The 12,500-nt window shown below is 44.7% G+C and overlaps 1 protein-coding gene across 2 annotated transcripts in view; it reads right to left on the reverse strand.

Moving 5' to 3' along the window:
• LOC146668934 (phosphofurin acidic cluster sorting protein 1-like) overlaps positions 1-12,500 on the reverse strand; it is a 27,585-nt gene that overhangs the window by 8,642 nt on the left and 6,443 nt on the right. For both annotated transcript variants that reach the window (XM_085408183.1, XM_085408182.1), the window contains exons 9-17: positions 12,313-12,464; positions 12,065-12,140; positions 11,862-11,918; positions 9,701-9,789; positions 9,477-9,609; positions 7,790-7,894; positions 7,583-7,683; positions 7,260-7,414; positions 137-247 (exon numbers count right to left, since the gene is read on the reverse strand). In XM_085408183.1, coding sequence (XP_085264309.1) covers positions 137-247; positions 7,260-7,414; positions 7,583-7,683; positions 7,790-7,894; positions 9,477-9,609; positions 9,701-9,789; positions 11,862-11,918; positions 12,065-12,140; positions 12,313-12,464 — 979 coding nt within the window. The remainder of the gene's footprint in view (positions 1-136; positions 248-7,259; positions 7,415-7,582; positions 7,684-7,789; positions 7,895-9,476; positions 9,610-9,700; positions 9,790-11,861; positions 11,919-12,064; positions 12,141-12,312; positions 12,465-12,500) is intronic.

Raw genomic sequence — 12,500 nt, forward strand, 5'->3', positions numbered from 1 at the left:
ATGCTTCAACCAGTAAATGACACAAAGAAGAGGCCAAACGACAGAGTCTCATCTCATATAAATGCTTGTTTTACTGAAACCAGCTCATTAAACTGCTGCTAAAATGTCAGGCTGCAATAATTGTGAGGAAACCTACCGAGAGGAGGCGGCTCCGGGCGTCCAAACAGCTCCCTCCAGCCGGCGTCCATGAACAAACCGCTGAACTTCCCATCCAGGGAAGACAGGTACTTGGCCAGCGGGTGGACTCCTGCAGAGAAACGCATTAGAGGAAGGTTCATGAGCCAAAACATGCTGTCCACCAGCCTAATGAGCTGCCTCACATGAACTCTACATAGCTTTAAGGAGCTCTACTCAGATCTAAAGAGAGCTGTGGATCTTTAAGCTTTCACCAGCAGCTACTGGAAACGCAGCTGGTACGAGTAAAGTTCTCACTGTGTCAGGGGAAAGGATGTAAGAAGCTTCAGGTCTTTACCCAAAACTCAACACATGAAGCACCTGCTCACTGATCCATGTCGGGGTCATTGGTCAAAAGAAGGAATGTAGGTCACTCCATCTGTAACCTGACAAATTTAAAACACTTTCTGATCAAATGTCTCTGATTTCAATACAATTTTTTATCAAGTATAAACATAGAGAGATGGAGAGTGAATGAATGGTGGTGAAAATGAAAAAAAGGAAACAGAATGTAAGAAAGGGTTAGAGCACAAGTAGAAAAGTGCACTGGGTCACCAACTGCTGCACCTGCACTGGGATAAGACCAGCACCCCTATTCCCCACAGCCCACCACGGCGGGGAATAGTGGATCCAGGGCCCGCAATGACAACACCCCACAGCACCATCTGCATGCTGTGACCGGTCATCCACTCAATCGACAACAGACACACAGAAAAGGAACAAGACGGGACGGTCCGAGTCGGAGTCAAGTCTCCTCTTTGGACTTAGGTCTTGACATATCCTCTGCCAGACACTCTGAACAGGCGTCCAGGACCATGCAGCACGCATGCAGCTATCAGCAGAGATGCCTGTGCAGGGGTTTCAGGCTGGAACACCAGAACATCCTTTGTCTGGTATCCGGTTGTTCAGTCTGACGTCACTAGCCGTGTCTGGGCCTAAACTCCGCTGCAGGTCCATATATCAAACAATCACTGTGGCATTACTGAGAGTTGAAAAACTGTCTAAAGTCTTTCATCTTTAATAAAATGATCAGCGTTCTGCTCTACCAGGTGTAACAATTGAGTTTAACATCCAGGCATCCATGAAAACGGAATTTATGACATTTAACGAAGTTAGAAGTTAGCAGGAAGTTAGCTCGCTAGCTTCTATCTAAATACAATATAGCATGTCCTGACTGCGGGGTTTTGGAAACAAATTAAAACGTACAGCTCTGTTATCACTTCCAGCATAAATGAAGACAGAAAACTAAACAGCAGTGACGTTTGTAGGGTTACTGAAGTTGGGCTAGCTGCTATTTAATGATGTGCTACGTGACCGCTAGCGACACAGCTATGTTAGCATAATATAAACAAGCTAACTTTTTTTCCACTCGATAAAAGTTAACGTGAGTGTTCTCGGTGGTCAGGAACAAATGTAATCGCATGGCAGGATGCTGTAAACGGACCAAACTTCAGCCAGGAGAACAACTGAGATAATCCATCCACAATACGAGGTTAGTCATTCATATACTGCTGCATGGGCTGGGCTGCAGTTACATCCTAAGGGTTTAAAAACTGAGCTTAAATAAATGATTAGCGGTAATAAAAGCCGAGGGAGGTCAACGGTGATCACTGACTGTTTTAGGAGCTTTTTGAGATCAAATAGAAGAAAATACAAAACATTAAACATGTTAACAACACAAAAGCCATATTAAACGCAGACTACTTTAGACCCGGAAGTAAGATTCATCACGTCATCACTTAACGACCGGATTGTGTGTCAAACTGAGAGTTTTGTACTGTGTATTTGGGACATTAGTCATCGTGACTCCACATGTTTGTGTCCAGATGTTTTGACCTGGGTTGATGCACCATCGACAGCAGCTCCCTGTCCTAACACGTCTGTAGGTTGTGAAAGAAACGCATCGAGTTACACAAGCAATAATTGTATTTCCTCCAGGATGTTACAGTCACGTATAAACCTGTAATATGGAAGCTCATCAAACAGCAGCTCTGGTTTTGGATGAATGGCTTTCATCTCTAAAATAAATGCAAGCTTTTATTAGCCTCACATAAATGATAGAAATATACTGGTCCCAGCACTGTGACTTACAGGATTGGCTTTTTGGATTTAAAGGTCAGTTCTTCCAAAGTGATTTGCATATTTTTGTCTCTATCAACTCCTGCGAGGGGATCCTTTATGAACAATCTCTGTGTCTGTATTCACTGCTGCATGCACTGTGTGCTTTCAGAAGATATTTTCTGAACACCTGAATGAACAGGACGAAGGAGCCGTGAGTCCAATGAGATGTAAAAAGGCTTTGAGGAGCTGCTTTATTAAATCGTCTGTGACTTCACCTGTCCAAGCAACTGCTTTTAAACCGTCACATTAAGACTCAAAACATTATTATAGAAATAATGGTTCACTTCTCTCTGTTTTCTCCACATAGAGATGTTACTGTGGATAAAGAGAAACCATTTCTTTGTTTTAAAGCAGTTTGGTGAACACTGATTACTTTGGCACATTCACAGTAAGAGGAGCACACTTCCTGGAAACACTGACTGCTCTGGAGCATCTAAAATACGTGCCAGTCAAAACCATGACAGCTAAGATAAATAAATATAAGTCCCACATTTGAGCACACAGTAATAAAAACTTCACATTGTTAAAGAATGGTGTATTTGTCATGGTTAGCAGGGCAAACCCAAGACTCAGGCACTACTGATATGAAGGAGCTTTATTACAGTTTTTCTCAGTTGCTTTGGTGCATTTCTCATAACAGAATTAAACTTTGCACAATAGTTAGTTCAACCTCCACAACATGTAGTCGTTTTGGCACAACCTTGTGGCGGTTTCATGTTCAAGGCAAATGCCTTTGGACATGAAGCAGTTGAGTAAGTACAAATATCTAAAGAATGGTCACTTTTGACTTGCTATTCATCACTATCTCCTTGCTTTTATCATCCATCCATCCATCCATCCATCCATTCGCTTCCGCTTATCCTTTTCAGGGTCGCGGGGGGCGCTGGAGCCTATCCCAGCTGTCATAGGGCGAGAGGCAGGGTACACCCTGGACAGGTCGCCAGTCTGTCGCAGGGCCAACACACAGGGACAGACAACCATTCACACTCACATTCACACCTAGTGGCAATTTGGATTATCCAATTAACCTATCCCCACAAGCTGCATGTCTTTGGACGGTGGGAGGAAGCCGGAGTACCCGGAGAGAACCCACGCAAACACGGGGAGAACATGCAAACTCCACACAGAAAGACCCCGGCCTGATGTTGGAATTTAACTCAGGACCTTCTTGCTGTGCGGCAACAGTGCTAACCACCGTGCCATCTCCTTGCTTTTATCATGAATGTCACAATTATTTATACTTGTACCGGCTGAATAGTCATTGTCCTTACAACTAATAGTCTTCATTTCATTGCTTGTGTCAGTGCACTCAAAATTGTTGAACATCTTGTCAAACAATTTGTACACCCATTTTGAAAACCCTATTTTTAAGGAGTTTCCATGAAAATCTCCATAAATTACTTTTCTCAGGTGAACCTTATCTCACACCAATGAAAATTGGTGTGTGTTACTCTTACTTGCAACCAATGAAAAGCCTCTTCAAGGTTCAAGGTTCTTTATTTGTCACATGCATAGTTATACAAGTATAACACACAGTGAAATGTAGCCTGACACGCTCCTCGACATGTGCAAAAAAATTGGGGGGGGGTGTAGAGGAAGAACATATATATATATATATATATATATATATATATATATATACATACACATATATATAGTATATACATTGGGTGAATGTGCAGTAGTAGCAGCAAGCAGGTGAATTCTGTACATTAATATGAATAGACATCTGACTATTTTACAGGATAGACAATATAAACATATTTAAAATTAAAGGAATTGAAATGTACATTGTGCCTTGGTTTAGTGTCTGGAAGAGTCCTGTCTCAGTCAGTTAAAGATGATGTGAGAGGGCGGGTGTGTGTGTTTAGGGCACGGATGGCTTGGGGATAGAAGCTCCTCTTGAGTCTCTCTGTCCTTGCCCGGAAGATGCAGAACCTTCTACCAGATTGCAGAAGTTGGAACAGTTTGTTGCCAGGATGGGACGGGTCCTTCAGTCTTCTACCCAGTCACAGGTGAATCGCGTTACAGTATCCCCTGCTCTACAAGTATATATATAATGTAAACCAGGATTGGCATGAGGTGCATACTGAATCTACAAAACTGCAGAACATGGAACGTCAGCCTTGTGGAAGAGGGGTGAGGATCGGTGGAGGATGAGGACAAAACCGGGCAAGAAGAGGCCAACCACATAGACACGTTCCTGACGAAATCAGGGCAACACTTGTGGGTCATGTGATAAACCATGGCCTCACAATGGCCGAGGCTGGTCGAAGGGTGCAGCCAAATGTTGGGAGAACTACTGTAAGTTCTATTATTCAGACATTTCGTCGGGAAAACAGGTGAGCATACTGTAATGTAGTTATTCAGCACAAACTAATTTGCTCTGCACTTTCATAGTCATACAGGAGATTTGCATTAGGACATGACCTTATAGATCTTTACATATAGACGTACTGTAACTGAAGCGCAGACTTGGTGTGGCATAGTGTGCTGTGGTACAATACAGTAATGCTGTAAAGAAAGGAGTTTAGAATGATAGTCCTGTAACCATTACTGTAAGCATGTTTGCGTTTATTTATGTTTGTGTTTTTTCATCTGCATCTCAAAAAGGACTGCCAGACAACCTGGAGAGGTGGACGAGGTCGACTTATGACTCCGCAGCAAGAGGAAAGAATTTGTGCAATGGTGGCTGCAAACAACGCTTTGAGACTGAGAGAAATACAAAGAGCTGTCGTAGAAGATGACACCATCTTTGGAAATATTCAGTCAATATCAATGCCCACCATAGACAGAGTCCTCAGACGGAATGAAATGTCCATGAAGCAATTGTGCAAAGTACCATTTGAACGGAACAGTGAAGGAGCTCCGTCACCAGTATGTACAGGTAAAACATGTTTGCATATGTACCTCTGTTTACTGTAAAAGTTTAGGCCATGTACTGCACTTACATTTATGCATGTTACTGTAATCCTATTCACAGTTCAAACTGTACAATCTGTTGTGCCAAATGCACCATTACAGACTTTTTTATTCTCATCCTTTGGATAGCGTATCCTGGAATTGGAGGCCAGGGAACCCCTGCACACGTTTGTATATCTTGACGAAGCTGGATTCAATCTCACAAAAGGCAGACGGCGTGGACGAAAGAGCCACCATTGATGTCCCAGGCCAACGAGGAGGAAATATTACAATGTGTGCAGCAATCTCAGAAAATGGCGTTCACACCCATATTCCTCGTATTGGTGCATACAATACACAACACCTGTTGGCTTTTCTGGACGCTCTTTATCGGGCCCTAATCCCACAAAATGAAAGGGATGATCCTGGTGACAATCGGACAATGTATGCAGTGGTTTGGGATAATGTTAGCTTCCATCACTCTGCTGTAGTCAGGCAGTGGTTTGCAGCACACAACAGGATGCTTATGGAGTTTCTTCCTCCTTACAGTCCATTCCTAAATCCAATTGAGGAGTTTTTCTCTTCCTGGAGGTGGAGGGTATATGACAGGCATCCACATACCCAAATGACCCTGCTAGCAGCTATGGATGCAGCTTGTGATGACATCACAGCAGAGTCCTGCAGAGGGTGGATTCGACACTCCAGAAGATGCTTTCCCCGATGCATCGATAGAGCTGACATTCGCTGTGATGTTGATGCAAATATGTGGGCAGACAGACGGGAGCGTCTAGATATCAATGATTGATATGCAGCAGTGTCTGTTTTTCAGTTTTTTGTTTCATGACTACTGCAGTAAGGTTTACTGTCTAAGTGAGTTTGTTTGCTGTAAAATGTTTGATTTGCTGTATTTCCCCAGTTGCACAAAGCTGTGAACAGTTTCAATTAAATATTATCAAGAGTGCAGAGGAAGTGTCTTGATTTTCCTTTACAATTTCTGGTTTTCAACATGCCGTGCATGCTGTCCAGACTTGACATGTCATTGGGAAGCACCTACAAAGAACTCCGTCACAATGAGAACATGTTCAAACCATTTGATTTTGTGACCAAAGGTGCTGGTGTGATGACTTGTAATTGTGACAGCCCTGACACTTTGATATAAGTACTTGCTTTTGATGAATATATCATCTGTTTTGATTAAGGGACTTGCTTTTGAAGCATTGACTACTTATTTTGAGCAACTGACTTTTCTTTTTGATGAAGTACCAAAGCAACTGAGAAAAACTGTAATGGAGAGTGAACATATAACAAAGGTGAGGGTGGCGGAAACAGAACTGGGAAAACTAAGCAAACGCAAACCTTGATGCAGGGAGACAGAGGATGATGCAGGGAAAGAACACACGGGGTTTAAATACTCACAGGAGTAATCGTGGGATGGGATACAGGAGGGGAACACAATGCTCCTTTCAAAACACTGCAAATTGTCACGTTTATGAATAAGTAGATTGGGTGAAATTTGGCTGACGAGACACAGACGTAAGGCTGACAACACTCACATGAGACAGAGACCTTCAGAATAAAACAGGAAACTCACAGACACAGAACCCGACAAGACACTGAACTTAACAGATTCACGAGCAGACGGTGAGTGACACCACACAGACAGAGGGAACACAGAGAAGTGTGAGCACAGAACAGAAGCCAAACAAATGGCAAACCTCAACAAAAGACATAACAGAATAAACAAGAACATCGAATAATATAAAGAAATACAAAATGCTGAGTCGTCACACTCAGGGCCGTGACAGTATTTCTGAATGATATATATTTAATAAATCTGCAAACTAACAACTGCACAATACTTGTTACAATTAAATTATTTGTAACAAAAATGAAGAAAATGTCATTTTCACCCAACTTTTACGCTGAACAAATACAAAAACCAAATGATCAGTAGATATAGAACAAATACTGGCGTCTCCAGACGGTACTCTCATCGCAACTGAGACAATGATTTAGTGAAATGTGTGTGTGTGTGTGTGTGTGTGTGTGTGTGATAGGCGCACCAATAGGGATGATGAGAAAGCGGATGTAGCTCAACCAATCAGACGTCTTGCTGGCCAGCTGCTCGACGAAGCAGCAGAGCACTGTGGTCAGGTAGCTCTGATCTCCTCCCACTGCCACCTTCATGGTGGGCGGAGTCTGCGAGTTGCAGTTACAGCTGCAGAAACGGATTCAGGTCAGAGAGAATATATATTCATACATATATGTATGCAAACTTGTTTATAATCAAATGAATTTTTTGACGTAAGTATGCAGGACAGGATTCAGAGCTCAGCCAGATTCAAACACTGATGTCTGTGCAGAATAAAAGTACGGATGTTCTTACAATCTCTGGATGCGTCCGATGATGGCGCTGAAGGCGGCCTGAACATCAGCCGTTGAAACAGTGCAGACGATTGGCTGATCGAAGAGAACCTCAGAGAGATACTAAGGAGGGACAGCGCAGACACAAAGACACGTTGGGCTCTGAACGATCATAGAAACTGAACTCAGCTTGATTCAAACCCCTGAAAGACAGAAAAAGGATGCGTACCTGTCCCTGCCAGTCTGTGGTGTTGATCAGGATAATGGAGTCAGGTATCTGATCATCAGAGAACAGGATGTGGTTCAGCTGATCCAAAACCGACTTTCTAGCTACCTAAAAACAAGCACCAGTCTTTAGTATCAGATATGAAGTACTGCAGTTCCTCTAGTGCCCACTTGAGGCCCCAAACGTGAATCGGTACAGCGACTGTGTCTATCTTTCACTTGGAGATAAGTTATCTGAATTTCAGTAGGGGGGCCAGACCTCAAACACCCCCCTCCTGGTTCGCTGTCTATCTGTGACCGCCCCTGCACTTTAAACTGTGTTTTCTCGTTTTGGTGCCCGACCAACATCCTTTTTTCAATTCATTCACTTCTCATTAGTAAATGCACATCTGCCCAGCCCGGAAGCTAACACCAGTCTCCTCTGAGGGCCCCAAAACGGAGCCTCAATTCATCCTCACGCCATCCGCCATTATCACGAGAAACGGCGTGACAACAGGATGTGGTCCCAGCTAAAGAAATACAGGTAAGGCAGACAGTTCACTCTGACCCTGAACCTGAATCTGACCCTCTGCAGGCCATCAAACAACACGGCATCCTTTCATTCCTAACATGTTACTCGTCGACATCAGAGATATCCAGCACGATCTTTCCCATTGAGACCTGACGTGTTTCAAAGTGTTACATTTCTGAGAGCAGTGTACACATCTGCAATTTTCTGTATGGATGAAAAGGAGGCGGATGGCACAGTGACGTCGCACACACACACAGATAATGAGGTGACGGCATGCAGCATCAGTGATTTTAACACCAAAACAGGAGCAACACTGACACCTGGTGGTGGAACATGTTCCTGCTGACACTAAGGCCCCTTTTCCATTAGTGCCTGCGTGGATCGACTGGGCACCACTCGACTGGAATTGACTGGTTTTCCACTACAATCCAGTACTCAGGTACTCAGCTCAAGGGTTGTCAGGTCCTGTGTGGGGTGATGGAGCACCTCTTCAACCTGAACCTGAGGCTGGGGAGAGTCCCACAGCTCCCACATGGATTCTGGACTACCTCCCCGACCGACCACAGTATGTGAGGACTCAGGCCTGTGTGTCGGACAGGGTCGTCTGCAGTACAGGGCCCCACGGGGAACGGTTCTGGCTCCGTTCCTCTTCACCATCTACACTGCGGACGTCTCCCACAACTCCACCCACTGCTTCCTGCAGAAGTTCTCTGACGACTGCAGGCGGCCCATCACTGATGGGGACGACGAGGATACAGAGGACTGACCCAGGACTTTGTGGACTGGTGCCAGCCGAACTACCTCCAGATCAACACCAGTAAAACCAAGGAGCTGGTGGTAGGCTTCCACAGGCACAAACATCCCCCACTGCAACCACTGAACATCCAAGTTATGGACATCGGAGGTCTTTCCTTCCGTCAGCTGTCAGACTCTACAACAAAGACTTTACAGATGACCACACACGTGCAGACAGACACACACATCCCATACACAATGGTAACTTTCGCCCTGTATCCCTGATGTGCAATATTACCAAGTGCAATTGGTAGCATGCAGGCTGATGACATCACATTTTAGTCTCTGCTCGGATCACCTTTCCCGGCTGAGAAGGTGCTAAAAATCGATCCGACTAGCTACTAATAAAAAGAGGCTTAAACCCCTGGAACTGACGCTTTCTCACCTGTGGAGCAGGTATCCTGCAATCAGACGATGTCCCACTGTCGATGCTGCTCGTTCGGTCCATGCCTCTCGAGTTCTGTCTGTCCTTCATAGCGATGATCCACGTGTGGCGAGACGACTGACTTCCCGTGTTACTGCAGGAGGAGCACACAGGTGTATGAGGCGTTTTTACACAGCTGTTCATACCTGTAGGAGCTCAAACATTACGTGTGTGTGTGTGTATACCTTGGTGACATGTGTGTCTGAGACTCTGTTTTACATAGTTTGGCAGCTGGGCCTGTGTCTGTTCCCATGGCAACATCATCTTCCGGTTTCTGTGGAAAACAAGAAGAAGAACTTTATCTGTCCATGAAGCCAGATAACACACACCAATGAGTTAAACTGCAGGAATGTCTTAAAGACATAAAGACCTGGATGGCCGCTAACTTTCTGCTTCTTCATTCAGATCAAACTGAGGTTATTGTACTCGGCCCTGAAAAGCTTAGAAATATGGTATCTAAGCAGATTCTTACTCTGGATGGCATTACCTTGGCCTCCAGTAACGCTGTGAGGAACCTTGGAGTCATTTTTGACCAGGACATGTCCTTCAATGCACATTTTAAACAAATATGTAGGACACATGTTGTCACTGTCAGAGCTTCATTACTTGAGTTAACGGCTTGATGGCTCGTAAACTCTTACGTGAGCTGGTCTTGGAGTAGAAGATGGAGAGGGGGTGCTCGGCTGATTAATTTACTTTGGGTAAGGTAGCGATAATGACTGTGTTGATTTCTGAAACAAAGAGAGGTGATGGTGAGCAGTCTTGGAAGGGCTGGTTGAACTGAAAGCCTTCGCTTGGAGAGTTGTTTTGAATTCTGTGTCAAGGGGGGAGGGTTTAAATGATGCTAGTGATTCAAGACTCAAGATTCTTTATTCGTCACATGCATAGTTATACAAGTACATGTGGTGAGTAAAGAAGGTTGAATCTTGAATCACTAGCATCATGTGAAAGCACATGAGAAGTGAAGGGATGCCTTGAGGAATTTTGTGCACGACGGAGTTCAGATAAAAGGAGATGGATCGACGTAGCAGACCGGATTATTGGCTGGCAAGAAAAATGCTAGAAGGTTTTCCAGAGCAGCATTTGGTCTCTTTGAAGCGCCGCCATGACATTCAGAGTGTTTGCGTTTCTTGGATTGCTGGGAGGGAAACCGATGAAGCAGAGCTGTGTAGTCCTTCATCTGAGGTGCTGACGGACGCGATTGTAAGCAAATGGAAGGGTGAGTAAGATTATGTTACTCGTGTAAGATAAGCTGTGTTAAAGACTTTCTCGAAAGGTGTTTCCACGAAAACAAGAACGGACAAGTTGTAGAGCTGGGGATGTGTATATAGACAAGAACTGGAAGGGGCGTGTTTGGAGGCGTGGCCCCGCTCCTGAAATTCAGATCATTTATTTCCAATTATTATTAATCTCTGTCTCTCTTCCACAGCATGTCTTTATCCTGTCTTCCTTCTCTCATCCCAACCAATCACAGCAGATGGCCCCGCCCCTCCCTGAGCCTGGTTCTGCTGGAGGTTTCTTCCTGTTAAAAGGGAGTTTTTCCTCCCCAATGTCACCAAAGTGCTTGCTTACGGAGACCCGCGAGGGACATGGGAGGAAGAAAAATGAAGATGAACTTTGAGCTGGTGGGTAAGACGTCTCTGAAAACGTCGGAGCACTTTTGCAAATATAGACAGATATTTGAAGTTTACACAGCCCGAAAATATCTTACAAGTTTATTTTGTGACCATTTGTGAGTGATAAGAGTAATATTAAAACTAAGTAGCTGCTGCCATTGTTGGAAAGGATAGGTTGGGCCACGAAGGATGCATTTGGAGCAGCCTTCGAATTGGGACTGCCTTCGTCACCTGGCTCGTCACCTATCCCAGAATTCATAGCGCGGCCCAGTCAATTCCAGTTCCCAACAATGGCAGCAGCTACTTAGTTTAAATATTACTATTATCACTCACAAATGGTCACAAAATAAATGTGTAGCATATTTTCAGGCGAGAATGCAGCTGTGTAAACTTCAAATATCTGCTCGCTTTATCAAGACACCACATATTTGCAAAAGTGCTCCGACGTTTTCGGAGACGTCTGTTACCCACCAGTTTGATGTTTTGCGAGATCTCGCAAAAGTTTTGCAAAAGTTTACCTTCATTTTTTTCCTGCCATGTCCCTTGCAGGGCTCCGTACTTGCTCATAGGGGGTCATATGATTGATGGGTTTTTCTCTGCATGGATTATCGTAGGCTCTACCTTACAATATAAAGAACCTTGAGACGACTGCTGTAGTGATTTCTAGGGATAAAATTGAATTGAATATAACAAGTGTGTGTGTCTTTGTGTGTGTGTGTTTCAGATTCACCCTCGGCCCGGTCTCCTCTCCTTTCACCTCCTCAGAGTCTCCTCGTAGATCTGCCGCCTGTGTAACAACAGCAGGATGCAGTTACACAGCTTGATCTGCAGGGGGCGACACAGCTTCTAAAGCTGCATCCATCATACACCGATGTCTCCTGACAGGAGCTTCAGGTTCTGGATGTTCACATGATGATGCTGTGTTTCACTCACAGCTGCAGTCCGTTCTCTCTGCTGACTCCCGATCTCAGTCTGAGAGCTCGACTGAGAGACGCCCTCGAAGAACGGCCTGCGGGTGGAAAACAGCCAGCATAGTCACCACCTCACACCTCAGATAGACTCAGAATTGCGATGGGACACTAAAAACACACAAATATGTTTGACTAACATTTTGACTGGAGGTCAAACTTCCTGTCCAGCTTGACGAGCTGTGAACGCAGACAGGTGTGTTTCAGGCTCACCTGAGCTTGGGTTTGGGAGTGCTCTGGATGCTGTCGTTGTCGTCCAGCTCAGGGCCGCTGTCACTCGGGTTGTAAACTTCCAGGCTGTCGTACAGGAGGTCCAGGTTCTCCTCGGCCTCCTGACTCTGACCCACGGGGTCCGAGTCCAGAACCTGCAGGAAACGAGCCAATTGGGGTCACGAAACAGA

The sequence above is a fragment of the Rhamphochromis longiceps genome, linkage group LG6, assembly GCF_057381845.1.
Source record: "Rhamphochromis longiceps isolate RC_006_pf linkage group LG6, R_longiceps_female_GT1.1, whole genome shotgun sequence".
NCBI classification, from domain to species: Eukaryota; Metazoa; Chordata; class Actinopteri; order Cichliformes; family Cichlidae; genus Rhamphochromis; species Rhamphochromis longiceps.